Source organism: Salminus brasiliensis, chromosome 10, assembly GCF_030463535.1.
Source record: "Salminus brasiliensis chromosome 10, fSalBra1.hap2, whole genome shotgun sequence".
NCBI lineage: Eukaryota > Metazoa > Chordata > Actinopteri > Characiformes > Bryconidae > Salminus > Salminus brasiliensis.
In genome coordinates, this window is record NC_132887.1 from 17143136 (window position 1) to 17159518 (window position 16383).

At 39.7% G+C, this 16383-nt stretch overlaps 3 protein-coding genes across 5 annotated transcripts in view; 1 reads left to right on the top strand and 2 right to left on the bottom strand.

Annotated features, from left to right (window-relative positions):
• The window catches only part of tmem63c (transmembrane protein 63C), a 46925-nt gene extending 45568 nt beyond the window's left edge, over positions 1–1357 (bottom strand). The window contains exon 1 of the mRNA XM_072689513.1: positions 1250–1357. The gene's annotated coding sequence lies outside the window, so the exon portion shown is untranslated. The remainder of the gene's footprint in view (positions 1–1249) is intronic.
• Positions 706–11046, top strand: zdhhc22 (zDHHC palmitoyltransferase 22). 3 transcript variants are annotated; one of them, XM_072689516.1, is made up of 3 exons: positions 706–934; positions 4139–4706; positions 6195–11046. In XM_072689516.1, the coding sequence occupies exons 2-3, from the start codon at positions 4151–4153 to the stop codon at positions 6479–6481; spliced, it is 843 nt and encodes a 280-aa protein (XP_072545617.1). In that variant the 5' UTR covers positions 706–934; positions 4139–4150; the 3' UTR covers positions 6482–11046. The 3 variants fall into 3 exon arrangements, with proteins under 3 accessions (XP_072545617.1, XP_072545616.1, XP_072545615.1); XM_072689515.1 differs by lacking the exon at positions 706–934 and adding an exon at positions 1636–2011; XM_072689514.1 differs by lacking the exon at positions 706–934 and adding an exon at positions 1636–1902.
• A 757-nt stretch (positions 11047–11803) lies between these two features.
• cipca (CLOCK-interacting pacemaker a) lies at positions 11804–16363 on the bottom strand. Its single transcript, XM_072689521.1, has 4 exons — positions 16030–16363; positions 15288–15461; positions 14961–15130; positions 11804–14517 (listed from the first exon to the last, which is right to left on the bottom strand). The coding sequence occupies exons 2-4, from the start codon at positions 15343–15345 to the stop codon at positions 13672–13674; spliced, it is 1074 nt and encodes a 357-aa protein (XP_072545622.1). The 5' UTR covers positions 15346–15461; positions 16030–16363; the 3' UTR covers positions 11804–13671.
• Positions 16364–16383: the final 20 nt, after the last annotated feature.

The following is a 16383-nucleotide window of genomic DNA, read 5'->3' on the forward strand; positions in this document are numbered from 1 at the left end:
AGGCTCAAGGGGAAGGTTTTGGGTTTTGCTAAGTACTGACCATGTAGGGTGCCTAAACTTTTGCTTTGGGCCCTTTTTACCTTTTGTTCTTTTGAAAATTTAAAAGATTTAAATGGATTTTTTCCTAAACCATTATGTCTTTATGCCTGGAAATCAGGATATGTTTTATGTTAAGCAAAACTTGGACAAATAATAATAATAATAATAAACTATTATTCTTACAAATAAGCAAGGACACATGGAGTCACTGACACAAAGCATCGCTCTTTCCGGTCTGCGGTCAAACCTTCACAGAAGCTTCACATCAACACAGAAAGAACATGGACTACTTAACATTCAACTGTTTAAGTAAATAAAAGCTATGATGAGTTTGGAGACTCATTTCTTAAAAATATCCTCCATCCATCCATTGTTCTTTCCCCAGACCTGTGGAAAACAGTGCCTAGTATCTGCCCAAAGCAAAAACAATGCCAATGATTTATCCTTGGGTCAAAAATAACCAGCAGAGATGATATCTTAATAAAGTTGGTGGGTGGGGTGTATTTGCTAGAAGGTTCTTCAGGGTGGTTTTGAACAAATCTGCTGTTAATGTTTGCACAGTAGCATACTGGACTAACATACACCTCAGAGAAGCTGCATGAAGGCCAGGGAGGCTATTCATCAATGGAGCAGCACACAGATCCACTGGAACTGTGCCACCCCACATTTCACCGACTGGTAAAGTCTCGATTGACCAATCACACTCTCTCCGGAGACAGTCAACTTTTCACTGCCAGCGTAGAATAACCGAGAGAGAAAAGCGTGTACGTGGGAACAGGGACTGAAGCTGCTGTAACCGTGAGGGAACCGAAAGCCCAAAGTGCTCCATCACTGCACAACCTAGTCGGAGCGAGAGGGAGGGAGAGAGAGAGAGTTGTCTGGATTCATTACGGAGGTAAATAAACAAGCAAACATGAAAAGATCCCGTCCAAGGAATTCATCAGCTCGCCTACACACATGCCCAGTCACACACACACACCCTAGCAGCAGATGCGTTTTCTCATGTATCCGTAAACGCTCGCTGCTGCAGCAGCAGCTATCAAAACACAACTGCCAAACCAATACGCCCACTTTAAAAGCCCCTCAACTTCACTGAAACCAGCATGCAGCCTGCTCGGTCGTGTCTAACGGAACAGGAACACACCTTTCTTAGGCTCCACATGTATTACAGCACAGTCCTTTTAGCATCCTGGACAAAAGCACGACTCACCTTGCCTCAGTACCTCCTGTAGTGTGGGCTACGTCCGGATGCTTCTGGCTGTCTGCATCAGCGCCAAGAAACAAGGGGAGCGCCCATCTGCTTAGGGGCCGTCTGCAAAGTTACACCCCACTCAAAAGCGCAGTCAGGGACCGTCGGTGTCTCATCTCCTCATATGCGGAGGATGCCACAGTTAGCTTTCTGTGCGTTGGTAAAGCGCTAGCTAACGCTGGTGTGTACACAGTTTATATCCTTTGGAAATATAAACGCAATTTAGCAAGCTAGCTTGTTAAGGGACTATCTTAAACACTGAAACGCTGAGCTTTGGGGCGCTCATACGATGTACTGCCATCTGTCGGTGAAAGAAGTTTCCACGCGTGTATTGCAGTAGCCTACATACGAGTAGATATAGCCCCCCGCCCCTTGGATGCTAAACAGCATCCTATGGATTTAATGGTAGACGAAAGTGTCGTACATCAATATTAGTTATGGAAGATGTCGACACACAGCCTACAGTCTGGGCACACCACAGACAGTTGGGATGGAGCTAGCGAGCTTTCCTTGATTGGGCTCCGATAAGCTTGGTATTGTGCTCCTGGGAGGGTTGCCACGCCAACAGGAGGTGCTACGCTATCGGTAGACAACGGAAACATGGCATGGTAGAGGTATACACCGCCTTGGCATCCCGTTTGCCCCCTGTTTTCCCTGAGTGAGGTTGTGGTTGTAACAGGCGTGAGGGATGAACACACAGCTTATCGAATATACCCGGCTCAGGTAACGTACGCACCCGTTAAGGCTTATCATGCACACAGACATGAATGATCCTCCTTATAAAAGGATGCGCAACATCAATGCGGTTATGCAGCTGAAGGTAGTTTGCTGAAGGGCAGCTTCAGAGGTTTCAGTAGCTTTCTGATTCGGGTTACTTTGTCTATGTACGCGGGCAGTGCTTGCTTAAATCGCCATTATTTCTCAAAAGCTAGAAGGTGTGAGGTATGCAATGGGTTCCCAGGCAAGTTCAGCAGCGGATCAAACCATAATAATGTTTTCATTCATTTCGAGCTCTTTCTTTGTTTTGCGTATGACACAATGCCTAGAAACCAATTATTTGAAAATAGGTAATATATTTATTTGATTATATTACTGCAGTTTGTTTGTTTTCAGGTATCAGTGTAATGATCTTGAGCTTCATCTTCAGATGAACCTGTTCTTGAATGAACGAGAAAAGCATTTATGTAAACTGTGATCCAATTCACTCCTCCTGAAATGAGAGTTTTTTTTAACCATATACTGTTTTTTATGATAATTTTGTATACAGTCAGGTCCAAAAATACTTGGACATAATGTTTTTAATCTTCCCTCCTCAATGAATTTGAAATGAAGCAAACAAGATGTTAGTAGGTAAGTGTAGATGTTAGTAGGTAAGTGTAGATGTTAGTAGCCGTTCATGAGAACTCTCAATATAGGGTTCAGGTAGGTGTCGATGCAAGTGAAAAAGGTCATCACTAGCCTAAAAAAAAACAAAAAAACATAGAGAACCCATAGACATTTCATAGAGAAATGGTAGAAGTGGCCAAATGTACTGAGAAGCTTAAAAAAAAGCCTGGATTAAGGTTAAGATTACATTGAGTGTGGAGAATGAAAGAAATAATTCATGATCCAAAGCAAACCACATCATCTGTCAAACATGGTGGAGGCACTGTTATAGCATGGACATGTATGGCTGCCAGTTGAACTGAGTAACTGGTGTTTATTGTTGATGGGACCGCTAAAGTCTGATGTATAATGAGCTATACTTTCTGATATACAGTCAGTACAGTAGAGCTGTAAAATAAATAGGAGGGCACTTCACAGTACATATGGGAAATGACCCCAAACCTACCGCAAAAGTATACAAATAATAATCTATTTAATAATTCAATAATTCAATAATCTCATCTCTTCAAATATATAATTATTCAAATACTTTTAGACATACTGTGTAAAGTGCTAGTCTAGCTATTATACACAGCTATATAAGAAGTGTGCTTTCATTTCTTATATGGGGTAAAGAGAAAGACCTCATTTTGGGCCTATATGCCCTATTTTCTCGAATCTGTTGAATGCATTATTCAGTAACTGTGATTAATAGTGTCATCTTATTTTCTTGGTATTGGATAGATATATGGATACTTTATTGATCCTGAAGGAAATTTAGCAGCCAGTAGTAGTTACACCAAACATCACAGTAATACAATACAATAATAAGAGTGGTATAAAAAAGTAGTCCAGGCACAGCAAAAAATGATTAACTATAGATGATACCATCAACTATTGATACATATATCTCCCTTATTACAATGAGGCATTAACAATTAAATATAAGTTATGAAATATTCACTATAAATAAATAATACTGTAACCTATATATAAATATGTCACTACGAGGAGTCAAGAAAATATACAAAACAACTATATGCAACTATGCAAATTATGACTAGATGACACAGTAGATGAGTAAATGGAAAAATATGTTTTTAAGCCTATCTGGAGATGAAATGCAGTGCAGTAAATAAAGAATGAATCATGTGCAGTAGGAGTGTGTATTAGCAGATGAATAATACTGATTAAACTTGCAGATATTGGTATTTAAGTAAAGTGTCAGTAGTGTCCAGGAGTGCAGATGTACAGGCTGTACAGTAAAGTGTTAATAGTGCAGATGAATAAACCTATGATTGAACAGAAGAGATTCAAGAGATTCTCATTACATGATCATTTTGTAAAACACACAGAGGAGTAGCTAAAATGAAGCTAATTCAATATTGCTTGTTATACAGACTGTAAACAGCTATTTTACATCTACCGTCAGTGGAATTTCAGGTTTATGGAATATTGTTAATTAATCAACCTTCTCTTTCTCAGCTAAACCCAACAATGCTGGTCAGGATGCTCAAACTGCGGATGCTCAATGCCATTGCACCGGCCTACTTCTACACTGCCACAGCGGTCACCATCATCCTCCATTTCTTCCTCTTCATCCCCACAATCTTCCAAACCTCAGGTGTGATGCTAAGTCCTATCATGCTGCTCCCTACAGCCATTTTCCTCTTCCTTATGGTCAACGCTCTCGGCAATTACTCAATGACTATATGGTTCCCAGCAGAGAGTGCCAACGAGAACATTATCCCGGTCTGTTCGCCAGACTGTCCGGACAGAGTTGATGCGCACTACCTTCTCAACGGAAGGCACTTCTGCAAACTGTGTAAGAAAGTGATCATGAAACGAGACCACCATTGCTTCTTCACAGGAAACTGCATTGGGAACAGGAACATGCGCTACTTCATCATGTTCAGCATCTACACATCCTGTACCTGTCTGTATTCCCTGGTGCTTGGGGTGGCATATCTCAGTGTGGAGTACTCCATCTCCTTTGAAAACCCACTGACGTTCCTCACACTTCTACCCCTCTCCACAGGGTACTTCTTTCTTGGTAAGTTGGATGGGCACTCTCAAAATCCCCTTCTCATCTTCCTCCTCTTGTTTCGGCCTCCCTCTGTGACAATAAAACCAATCATAGCACAAGCTTCTTAACAAATAACATACAAACCTGAAACATCAATAACAATCATTAATTGATGAATGATTTACAAGTACAATGGCGGCAGCAGTAAAAGCCTCTTGTGGAAGCTCTTTTACACAGTTACACTGTAAAAAACTGCTCTAAGGTTATAGTGTTGGGCCCTGAGCAATTCTTAAGCCCCACCCCTCTCTGCTCCAGTGGTACCATAGCATGGTTGACCCTGCTCCCTGACCCAAACTTTGGTACTGTAAAAGTATAAGGGCAATAACAGTATTATAAACAGCCCAGTCTTGTGTGTATGTGCCCCCCCCCCCTCCGTTACTCCCATAGGCTTCACCCAGTTTTGATTATTAACAGTGGTTTCCATAAAAGAAAGACAGGTGCTGATTGGTGATAAAGCTTTACATTTTCACACACTGTATGAAATATGCTTTTCTTACTGCTTGAAATTATTAATATGTTATTAATAGCTAAACAAGTGCAATAATATCCTGTATATTAGAAATATAGCAGTGTGCTGGTTGTGGACTCCTCAATAAACCGCACTGTACTGGAGAAACTGCTGCCAGTCAGTTACTGTAATGTTTAGGGATGTCCTGATTGAATCCAGTGGATCCAGTGTTCGGTCCACCATTGCTTCTTCATGGGGAACAGGAACATGTGCAACTTCATAATGTTTAGCGTCTATACGTCCTGTACCTGTCTGTACTCTCTGGTGCTCAGGGTGACATATCTCAGTGCGGAAAACTCCTGCGGAAACACTCTATTTTAATCAGCACTGAAGAGTGCATTTAGATCTATGTGCAGTCTAACACTAAGAGCCACAAGCTATAGAAGCCCAAATGCTATTAATTGGGCTTCTATAGCATATGTGTGTGTTAGCATTAGTGTTCACCTCAGTTTAAAACAGTTATTTCACATCAGTAGTTGATAAACAACAACAGATATCAGTCCAGAGTGTGTACCACTACCACTACTATTAATACTACACACACTTATGAAGTGACTTGACTGCCGTGTTTTAAAGGAACTGGGAGGAGAGTCAGACTGGATTATAAGATATTAAACACACTATAAAAGTCATTTTAAGAAAAGTCTCGACTAAAGTAAATCAACCAGTCCAGAATGTCACATTATAGAATTTGTTACAAAAAGAAATAATTTTACTTTACTTACGGTATTAATTATCAGCTCATCTTATCTGTGTCACTGTATTATTTGTTAAGATTGGAGCAGTATTGTCTGATGCTCAGCATTAACAGACTCTGATTGGTCTGGAGGACAGAATAACCTGATTGGGACATCCACATGTTTTACTGTGTGTATTCTGAAGTGTTACAGCTCTAACTCATATGCAAGTCATAGGGGGTCTCTTTTTTTCCCCTCCCTCTCTTGTAGGTGCGATCTCAGGCCTTCAGTTCTTCTTGGTCATCATGCTCTATGTATGGCTGGGCATTGGTCTGGTCAGTGCTGGTTTCTGCTGCCAGCAGGTTTTGCTGGTGGCCCGTGGACAGACCTGGTGCCAACTGCAGAAAGGTCAGCTGGTGGAGAGCCGAGGGACATGGCGTTCCAATTTGAGTGACGTTTTTGGTTCTCGCTGGATACTGGGTCTCTTCCTGCCCGTACAGACTGTGGAGATGACGCCTGGAAACTGGCACAGATACCATGAGCACAAACATGACTGATCATATGTCATTTGCACCTCCGTTATAGAGACTTTGTGCATCGAAGTGCATCTGCCCTGCTAAGTGATTTGCTGGGTCATGATGTTATGTCATCATTGTACAGGTTATGTCACCTTTATGACTTAGATAAGCTAATACACATATTCACCAGTGTTCAGCGATGTAGTGTCTGAATAGAAAGTGCATCAACACCTAGAGGAAGGACATCTTATTGGGCTGGCGCTCCATATGTTGTTTTTTTAGTGGGTGGGGGGGTGTGATAGCACACAAATAAATAGAATATACTAAGATAGATTATCAGCCATTATACCCCTTATTTAGTGCATAACAGAGTCTATTATGAGAAAGTTCATGGTCAGAGGCCTAATTTTGTTAAAGATGCTAGTCCAGTTCAGTGCCATCATTCAGTTTCAGGCGAGCGGTGCCGTTAATAAGCTTAAAATACTTTGAAATTAACTTTAAAGATATGACACTCAACACAGTCAAAAACCTCTTAACATGACATAACTGTTCTTGTAACCCATCACACATTTGAAGCAGCACTTAGACATAAGAGCGAAAGTGAAATGTAATTGGCTGGTGCAAAAAACGGCCCAGAGCTTATTACCAAAATACAGTTTCAAGACATTCAGAACTCTCTCTCCTTCATTTAGATCTCTTCCTCGTTGACAGTACTTTAGGTTAATGAACTTAAGGTCCTTTACATCACTTAATATTTCAACTTTCTGTATTTCAACTATGTCCATATTTGAAGTTGCTCTTTGCCGAAATAGAAGAAAATAACTACTATATTCTCATGAAATCAAATGCTTTATATGTCATTAGTAAGACACAAATAAGCAATATTATTAACAAGAGTAAAAACGTCCTGTATTTTCTGATACATATATTGTATCAGAATATATTGTAGAGATTCAGCGTTACATTTTGACAGGTGAAAGGAAAAACATTGGTCATCTTCATTTACACTGTCATCTGCCAAGGGTGGATATATTAGGCAGTAAGTGAACAGTCAGTTCATGAAGTTTGGGTTACAAGCTACCTACCAAAAGTGGTCCAAGAAAAGAGCTTACAGGACTTAAAGGAATCTGCTGCTAATTTCTTGGTGCCAGATACCACAGAGAGCCTTTAAAGGTAATCCACATGTTATAAATATTTTAGCAAATAGAATATGATGATGATTATAATGAACCAACTCCATCTCACCATAACATGCATAACATTCTCTCCAAAAAAACACCTGAATGATTCTGGCAGTAAATATCAGTAAGAAACTGGGAATCAGTTCAATCTTTTCTATGATGTTTTCAAACGTGTTTGGTGTCACAGGAAAGTACAGATGCATATTCTTTTACTTTTGCTTTTATTTTTATTCCTGTTGCATTTGGCTATTGTTAAATTGTATTTATTATTAGTTTTGACACCACATTGCTGTTGTTTGTTTACCAAATATTATTTATTTATTTTTCTGTTGTTTTATTTGTTGCTATATGAAAGAGTCCTTCTGCTGATTTTATTAGGATCCATGGCTCTGATTCAGAAAATTCCAGGCACTCAAACTGGAGGAGCATTGTTAATTAATATACATGAGCTCATTAACATATGGATTTTGACTGGCTGTATCTGTAACAAAACCACAGCAGTTAAAAACAGCTGCACACTGGATGTTCATGAATAGGATCTTGCTGTACAGTTTGTGTGATGTACCGCCATTCCTGCTTGGTTTTATGAATCTAGAGCCAAATATTTGTTAAAACACAAGCAAATCAGGTCCTAGATAAATAGCTAGGGAATTTAAATAAAGTATTGGAAGTTAGGATATCATGTTGTTTATCACTCTGCAGGATTGTAAAGGTACTGAACCTTCCATACAGTCAGATGTAGTTACAAGGTGTTTATACCCATAGAGGGCAGCAGCCAAACAGGGTTCTAATACCATGGCAGTAAACCAGCAAACATGTGATCCGTGTTTAGTCGATCTAATCACAGTAAAAGACAGGAGAAATCTATTGTATAAAATATTATTTTACTACATAAGACATGACTGCATGACAGTATGCAGTGATGCCTGCATCTTGTGTTGTTTGCCAGTGTTTGATGGGTTCAGATTTGTCATGTATAGTGTCTTTATTTTATGATTCTTTAGTTAAAAAATTGACAATTTGTAATGCTCTTGTAATCAGTGTCACTGTGTGTATGTGTGGCTGTGCCTTTGAAAATTGTTGCATTAATGGGCGTTATAAACATAACATGCTTAACTGTTGTGTAACACTGCAGTGACCCAAGGCCAATGTTCATGTCTACGTTTTAATTACTCTAAGTGTGCGCTCATCATCCCCTCTGTAAACCTTGTGCTTCGCACGTAAGCTGGCCTCTAGCAGCCACCACTTGCTCTTCTCCTGGATAGTCATTTCATCTCGATGCATCCCAGCTCCTCATTTACATTCTAACAGGATCAGAGCTCCATGGCAGGTTTAATTCTGGGTCATTAAATGTTCAGGAGCTGTAAGAAGTGTTTCCCCAATCACTTCACTTCTGATTAACTCTGTTAATCATAGAATCACAGCTGCTTTTTTCAGTTCTCGCCACTGCGCTTTACATGAGAAATGCATCCCTGATGAGAAATGCACCCCCTCAGAGTCCCCCCACCTATTCATTTATTACTAATGTAATAATTACAGTGTGAGACGCTTTTTTTATATGATGTACCGTTTTTTGTAAGTGTTCCAGGACGAATGTGTTACGCTAGTATCTGCATTCTGTAGAATTTCAAGTCATCCAGATATTAGGCAGTATTTTCATCAGAAACAAAATGTGTAAAGAGTGTGGATTTTTTTCCAGAATTGATCAACATTTTAAAGGACTATAGGCGGTACAGCTGCTGAGTCATCTAGTTGTTTTCTGATGTACTGATATGTTTGTGAAACACAGTTCTTAATGTTAAATTTATCATTTGAAAGCCTATTACTGCCTGCAGAGGAGGAGAAAAAACATTTTTCCCATTTTCCCATCATTTCTGTTTATGGCAGTCAGTGTTTTCCCCAAGGATTGACTAAGAGTCTTAAAATGATGACTCATTCTATAAAAATAATTATGCTTGAATTCGAAGTAAGTAATTATTTTAGGATAATCCATCATTTCAAGACACTGAGGGCACGTTTCCTGGACAGGAATTAAGCCCAGTCTTGGACTACAGAGCATCCTGAATGGAAAATCTCCAGTGAAGGGAAGATTTAGTCTAGGACAGGGCTTAGTCAGTCTGCAGCCAGAAACAGAAAAGAAGGGGGGAATCCTCTTATCTATCAGGAATGGGCATCCATGAGAAAGAAAGGCAGAAACGTGAAGAGAAGGAAAAGGGAGGAAAGAAGGACGTAAGGGGATGTGAGGGAAGTAAGGAAAAAGAAAAGAAAGGGAGAGAAGGAAGGAAGGGAATGTGAGGGAAGGATGGAAAGGGAGAAAAGAAGAAAGGTAGAGATGGAAGGGAATGTGAGAGGAGAAAGAAGAGGGAGAAAAGAAAGGGAAAGGAGAAAGGAAGAAAGCAACTAAGGGACAGAAGGAAGAATGGAATGTAAGGAAAGGGTGGGAGGGAAGTAAGGGGTTGTAAAGAAGGAAGAAAGCAAGGATGGAAGGAAGAGAGGGAGGGAAAGACGGGAGAACAGAAAGAAGGAAAAAGGGAGGAAGGGAGAGAGGGAAGTGGACTCTGAACAGGTGTGTCAGTGAGGGACAAGAGCAACACTGCAGTGTATTGAATCAGTTGGAGACTGCAGTGGTAAATACTTCATCATAGTTTATTGAAGGAGGCGTTTGACTACTTTATAACTGTAATATGTTTAGAACAACCATAATTGGGTATTTAAACCATGTGTGTTTACAGATGCATTTTAGTGGCCAGTATCCATACATTTGTATATCTTGCTCATAAGATAAACCCCAGTAGGCTTACTGCTGGCTGCTGGTGTTGAGTCTCATGCTGTTTGTGAATTAGGTGGTTATGTAGAGCAAACACTTTGTAAGGGATTGAGAAGAGCAGTAAAACATGTTCATGTTAACTTACAGACATTTATTTTATAGCTAGTCCAGGATAAAGTAAATACATACTCCTGATGATGACCTGAGCGGAGCTTTGAAGACGAGTGAAGAGGCTCAAACAGAGGGTTTAAAACTGGTCTGAAAGCAGCTTGATATTTACATGTTTTACACAGCTGTCAAAGGGCACAGAAACATAGACAATTCACCATTATGTGCAATAAAATAATAATTTAAATAAAATGTCCATATCTTTAACTTTTTATTTTTGTCAATTAGTGAATCTCAAACTGAATTTGTGTTGGCCTTAAAATGTCAGACATTCAAGTTGTTGCAGTGTTTTAACCAAATATGTTTTCATTTACTGACAACTGATTTACTGTGCTATACAAAATATATACAGATGCACTTCTCAAAAATGTCATTTGTCAAAGAAACCTCTGCCAGCTGAGATGACAACACACAAACCCATCACCACAAAGAGGACAAGCAAAACAAATAATTGAATTTGGTCAAAAACGATCCCTGGGCAACAGACAAAGAACTGCATTTTTGTTGCCTGAGAATAATCCAGAAATAAATGTTTGTGTATTTCATCTTTACATTATAAACTAAATACTGTATTATACAGTTGTTTTTGCAAATTTGACCAAATTGTATATATATAATTTTGTTTATTTTCATACTTTCATACACACAACCTGTCTGCCATGTACTCGAAGAAGAAAAATAGTGTGGTTAAATGTCTGGTAATAATGCTCTTTTCTGTTTTGGAGCTTCTTAAAAAGGAATTAATGGCCAAAAGCTAATGTAGAAACAGTAAGATGTAGTCACATTCGACTATGGTTAAGTTCAGGGTTAGGGTAGGTTTTTGGTGAGGTGTACATTCAGGCAATACAATTATATGGGTTAAGAAAAGTTTAGGTCAGGTTAGGTTAAGGTTAGAATTAGGTATGGGTGACAAAAATAAAAAGTTTAGGTGTAGTAGATTAAGGTGTAGGTTAAGGTTAAAATTAGGTTTAGGCGTAGTAGATTAAGATGTAGGTTGAGGTTAGGTTTAGGTTTAGGAGTAGTAGGTTACATTTAGGCTGAGGTGTGGATTTAGGTAATAAAATTGCACTGGTTGCTTTGTAAAATGATTGTTCGATTTCTGCGTGTCTGGGTTGCATAATTAATTTCTGCATATACACGAGCGTCAACCTATATTTAGTACAGGTGTTATTGCGCTCTTGATTTGTTAAAACAGTTAGGGATTAGCTGAAACTAACCACCAAAAAAGTCACAACACAATGCAGGTGCAAGACATAATCATTTAATAAAGGCATTGAATGTTTACATCAACAGAATCCATAAAAAGTTCAAAAGTGTTTCCTCTGCTGATTGTTGAGGGTTGTGTATCAAAACAACAAACCAGAACAAAAAAGGAGGAAGGATATTCTGCTTCAGATCTATGAACCTGCTTCTCATGTGCTGTTGTGCCAAAGGCTACTATATATACATATATATAAGCCATTGCCTTTTCATAGACCTCATTACATATTTACATATCTACAAAACTGTTTTCTGCATCTTTGGGAGTTCATTCTTTTTCCAAAAACATCAGAACACAAACAACTTGACCAGAGTAACTTCTGACATGTGAATCATATTACAGGTGCGCATTGGTGCGCTTGTCCAGCTGGGCAATCAAAGCCTAGTAAACTACAGGAAGAGCAGAGATGTTACCCACAACACACCACCAATCTGCTCCAAACATATCTATTTACACCCAATCTGTTACATCACTAGTGGAACAGATTGTGTGTAAATAGATACGTTATGACTGTCTGATGTAATTATACTTTAATTAAATGTAGAGACCACAGATCACATCAGCACACTGCGCAGTTATTCTTTTGCAATGTCACACATGCATAACATATTTTGGCACAATAACTGAAATACATAAACAAACTACATACAAAAAACCCAAAAATATCTCTTTTTCAGATCTGGAATTAATGACTCAACTGTATAAACTCAACTGAAATTCACATTAAGCAATAATTAAAAATGTATGCATACTCATGTCATTTGTGAGAGTGTATAAAATGAAGGTGCTTACATTCAGGCAAAAACAACCCCCCATACATCATCAAGGCGTCTATCAAGTTACTTCAGGTGTAGTTTTTCTTTATTCAGACGGCTTTTCTTTTATTACTTTGTAGCCAGTCCAAGTCACCTCTGGTGGTGGTATTTCTAAGTGCTGTAGATTTCACAAAAAGAATGGGTCAAAGAAGTATATTATGTTGATAAAATACACCATGTGTCCAAATGTTTGTGGACACCTCTTCTAATGAATGCCTTTAGCTACTTTAAGTTACACCTATTGCTGACACAGATATGCAAATGCACACACTGTAGAAAAGTACTGTCAATAGAATCGGACTCATTGAGCTGTGCAGCAGTGGATCTGTGTTCTCTGCTTCATGATGAATTTTGGATGATGAATTTGTGTGATTGCTGAATGCAATCAGATCCTCACAGCAGTGCTCCAAAATCTACTAGAAAGCCTTTCCTGGACAGTAGAGACAGTTGTACCAACACTCATTATTCATGTCAGATATGTAAAATATTTATCCAATATTTCATAAATATTGTCCAAATTGCATTATTACTTTTCCATAACTGTACTGGGAAATAGAAGGAAATTTATTTTAATCCAATATACATATAATGGTCATGAACAGATGTACAAATACAATGTATTTATTTCACTCTGGAAAAGAACATTAAGGTGATTTTGGATTCCTGTGCTAAAATGTGTGCATTTTACTTATTTTACTGTACTTAAACTCTACAGACATAGGCTACATGTTAATCCATCTGCAGATAAGTATGCAAACAATATTGAAAATTGGCATAGGCCAAAGTTTTCATATTAGTGCATCTCTATTCAGGAGTGCCTCAGAAGACTTGCTTATGACCAGGGAGACAGACAATAAAGGCCTGTACTGCCTTCACAATGATATGCAAAAACTCACGATTGCATTGCCTTTACCAGATAAGCCTCCCGATGGCTCTATATAAGCTTTAAGCTTTTCTGAGCAACTATTATAATTCGTACTTCAAGTCGTACTGTATTGCCTAAATCAGAGTCAATCTGAGAACATAACAGCATCTGACTACATGCAGTCAATGGCTGTGGTGTCTAACTCCAAGTTTCCCACAGTGTCCTCCTTTGACTCCTCTGAAGAAGGGTTTTGGATGGTGAGCTGCAGCTTGGCCCAGACCTGAGGGTCCCTGCTGCTCATGGCCTCCAGGAAAAGGTCTGTATGAGCCTGCAGCTTTTGGAGCTGGGCCTGGGAGCGCTTGTTCTGACGAATGAGCTCCTTTGTGCGCATTGTGATCCCCAGTAACCCTGACCGGTTTAGAATGTTGTACGTGTTGCAGAAGCGCTTGCGTTTGCTGAAGCTTGGAGAAAGAGACTCCGAAAAGTTCTCAGCGTCATCACTGGAAGTATATGAGTCTTTGGGACTTGCTTCAGGAAATGGAGAAGGATAGCCGTCACTGCAGACAGAGAAAGGAGTGGTCGAGCCGCTGGTCTCCTGAAGGGCAGGAAGCTGTGGTGAAGAATCCATATTTCCCAAACTGTGACTGAACATGGAGGAATCAGCAGAACGACTTCCCACAGTGGTAGATTCAGAGACATCCTGCTTTAAAGAAGAGCTGCGAGATTGCTTATCATTATGGCGACGCTTTCCAGCATGTCTGTGGCCTGAACTGCTCTTATGGATGGAGTTCGTTTCAAGGTCTCTTGTGACTCCATGAGCAGGGTGGGGAGCAATTTTTAGAAATGAGTTTAGGATGGGAATGTAATTTTTGGATTGTCTTTGCTGGCTGGCTGGGGTGAGGGAAGTGCAGTTGCTGCTGGGCATCACCGGCTGGAGGAGAACCACTGGGGACTGAGGAACCAATTCCAGTGACTGGTTGAAACCCCAAGGTTTTAATGCTGGGGTCAACGGCCCGGGCTGAGAAGGAAAACACAACCACCTGTCATCAACTTTTGCAGTACATAATAACAGAGAAATACAGCCTACTGAATGTGTGAGTTTCTTGTAAAGTACTAAATTACACTAAATTACCTAAATAACCTACAACTAAACTAAATGTATAACTGTGCTTGAGGGGCTCAGCAGAAGTATGGTGTGAAAAATGAACGTTGAATACATTTTTTGGTTTCACTTTGTTTGGACAGAAGTGTTATTAGACTAATCATGTGCCTTTTGCAAGAGTAGAGAATTCTCTTATTTGGAAAACATGCTGTAAATTAGTACTTTATATATATTCTATGCCAAAACACAAACAATTGCCATTTTATACAAAATTAAAAGATGCAGGTAATCTCTTCAGCCAGTCACAACAAGCAATAAACATATCTGACAGTATATGAGAATGATATGAAATACTATACCTGTTTGACAACAATATTGTTCATTCTGAACATTGGAGAAACATCTTGGTAAGACTCTGGCACTAGAGGCAGCAGTGGACCTGAGTGCAAGTGGTGTGCTGTGGAGGTGCTGGACCTCACATCTTCAAACATCTCCTGGTCCACAGCACTGAGATACCCAGAACTGGCATCTATGTGAAAGGGATAAAGTTGAAGGCAAAATGACCTGGACTCAATATAGATATAAATATTACCATATGGTGACCTTTAGGAATCACAGCCTTCATTATCTCAAAATTATACATTAGAATATGTTCATATTAACAAAAGAGAGAGAAAATGACAAACCTGAAAAACCAGAGTCCCCCTCCAACTCGGATTTGGATACTTTATGTTTGTTTGCCATCGTGGCACAAAATCTTCCTTGTACCTCCAGTTTGCTTGTTTTCACTCTGGTCAGACTCGGTACAGGAAGGCAGGCGACGTCTGTTCGTGGGCCTACATCGGTTTGTCACTGAATGACTGTAAAAACAGAGCCAATGTCTTAATAAATGCACACAAGCGGAGAAGCAGAAGGGTTTCTTGTTAGCTAGAACAGATGGCATCCAAACACACAGCAGCTAGCGAGCTAACCTAGGTTTTAAACGCTAGCTTCGACCGTGACACAGCCGGAACAGGGGTGAGCTGGCTTTCGTCACCAAACTATTCAAAACGTCCAGCATCAAAGAGCACGAGACGATTTGCATCTGCAGCCAAGTTAGTCGGACGTTGCAGATATAAGGCACACAATATGTTCCACTTTTAGCTTACTAACTGTCCGAGTTAAAGTCTGGTCCCTGTACAACTTCAGCCTCGTTGTAACGAACCTATCTAGCTAGGTAGTGCAGATCTGTCCATGCATGACCGCCCAGTCAGAAATGCCCATTTAACAGGTTAAAGAACGCGTATCGAGGAAAAACACAGTGGCGAACTAAGACACTTCATTTTCATACATACAGCTACCAGCTAATAAAACAATAATAAAACGTCTATAGAAACGTGCATTTAAATGAATCAAACATTTAATCACCGTTTAAAACATCGTTAGTACCTGTATGGGGACCAGCACTCACAGCAGCAGCAGTAGTAGTAGTAGAAGCAGCAGCAGCAGCAGCAGGAGTAGCAGCAGTAGGAGGAGCAGAACCGTGGTGGAGTTAAACTTACACGATGCCAGGCACGAGACCTCGCACAGGCACAAACACGAGACAAGTGTAAACTCAAAAAATACCAAAAAAAAAAAATACTAAAATACCACCGGCACTACTAATATCCCCTTTTTATCAGCAAAACACAAATTAACTATTTCAGGAAGCATCTTTTAAGCAGAACCCAGATTTCTGTCTTTCGCGGCGCTCTTCGACCCGTTCTCCAGCCATGAGTTTGCGACGATACTTGCTCCTTTACG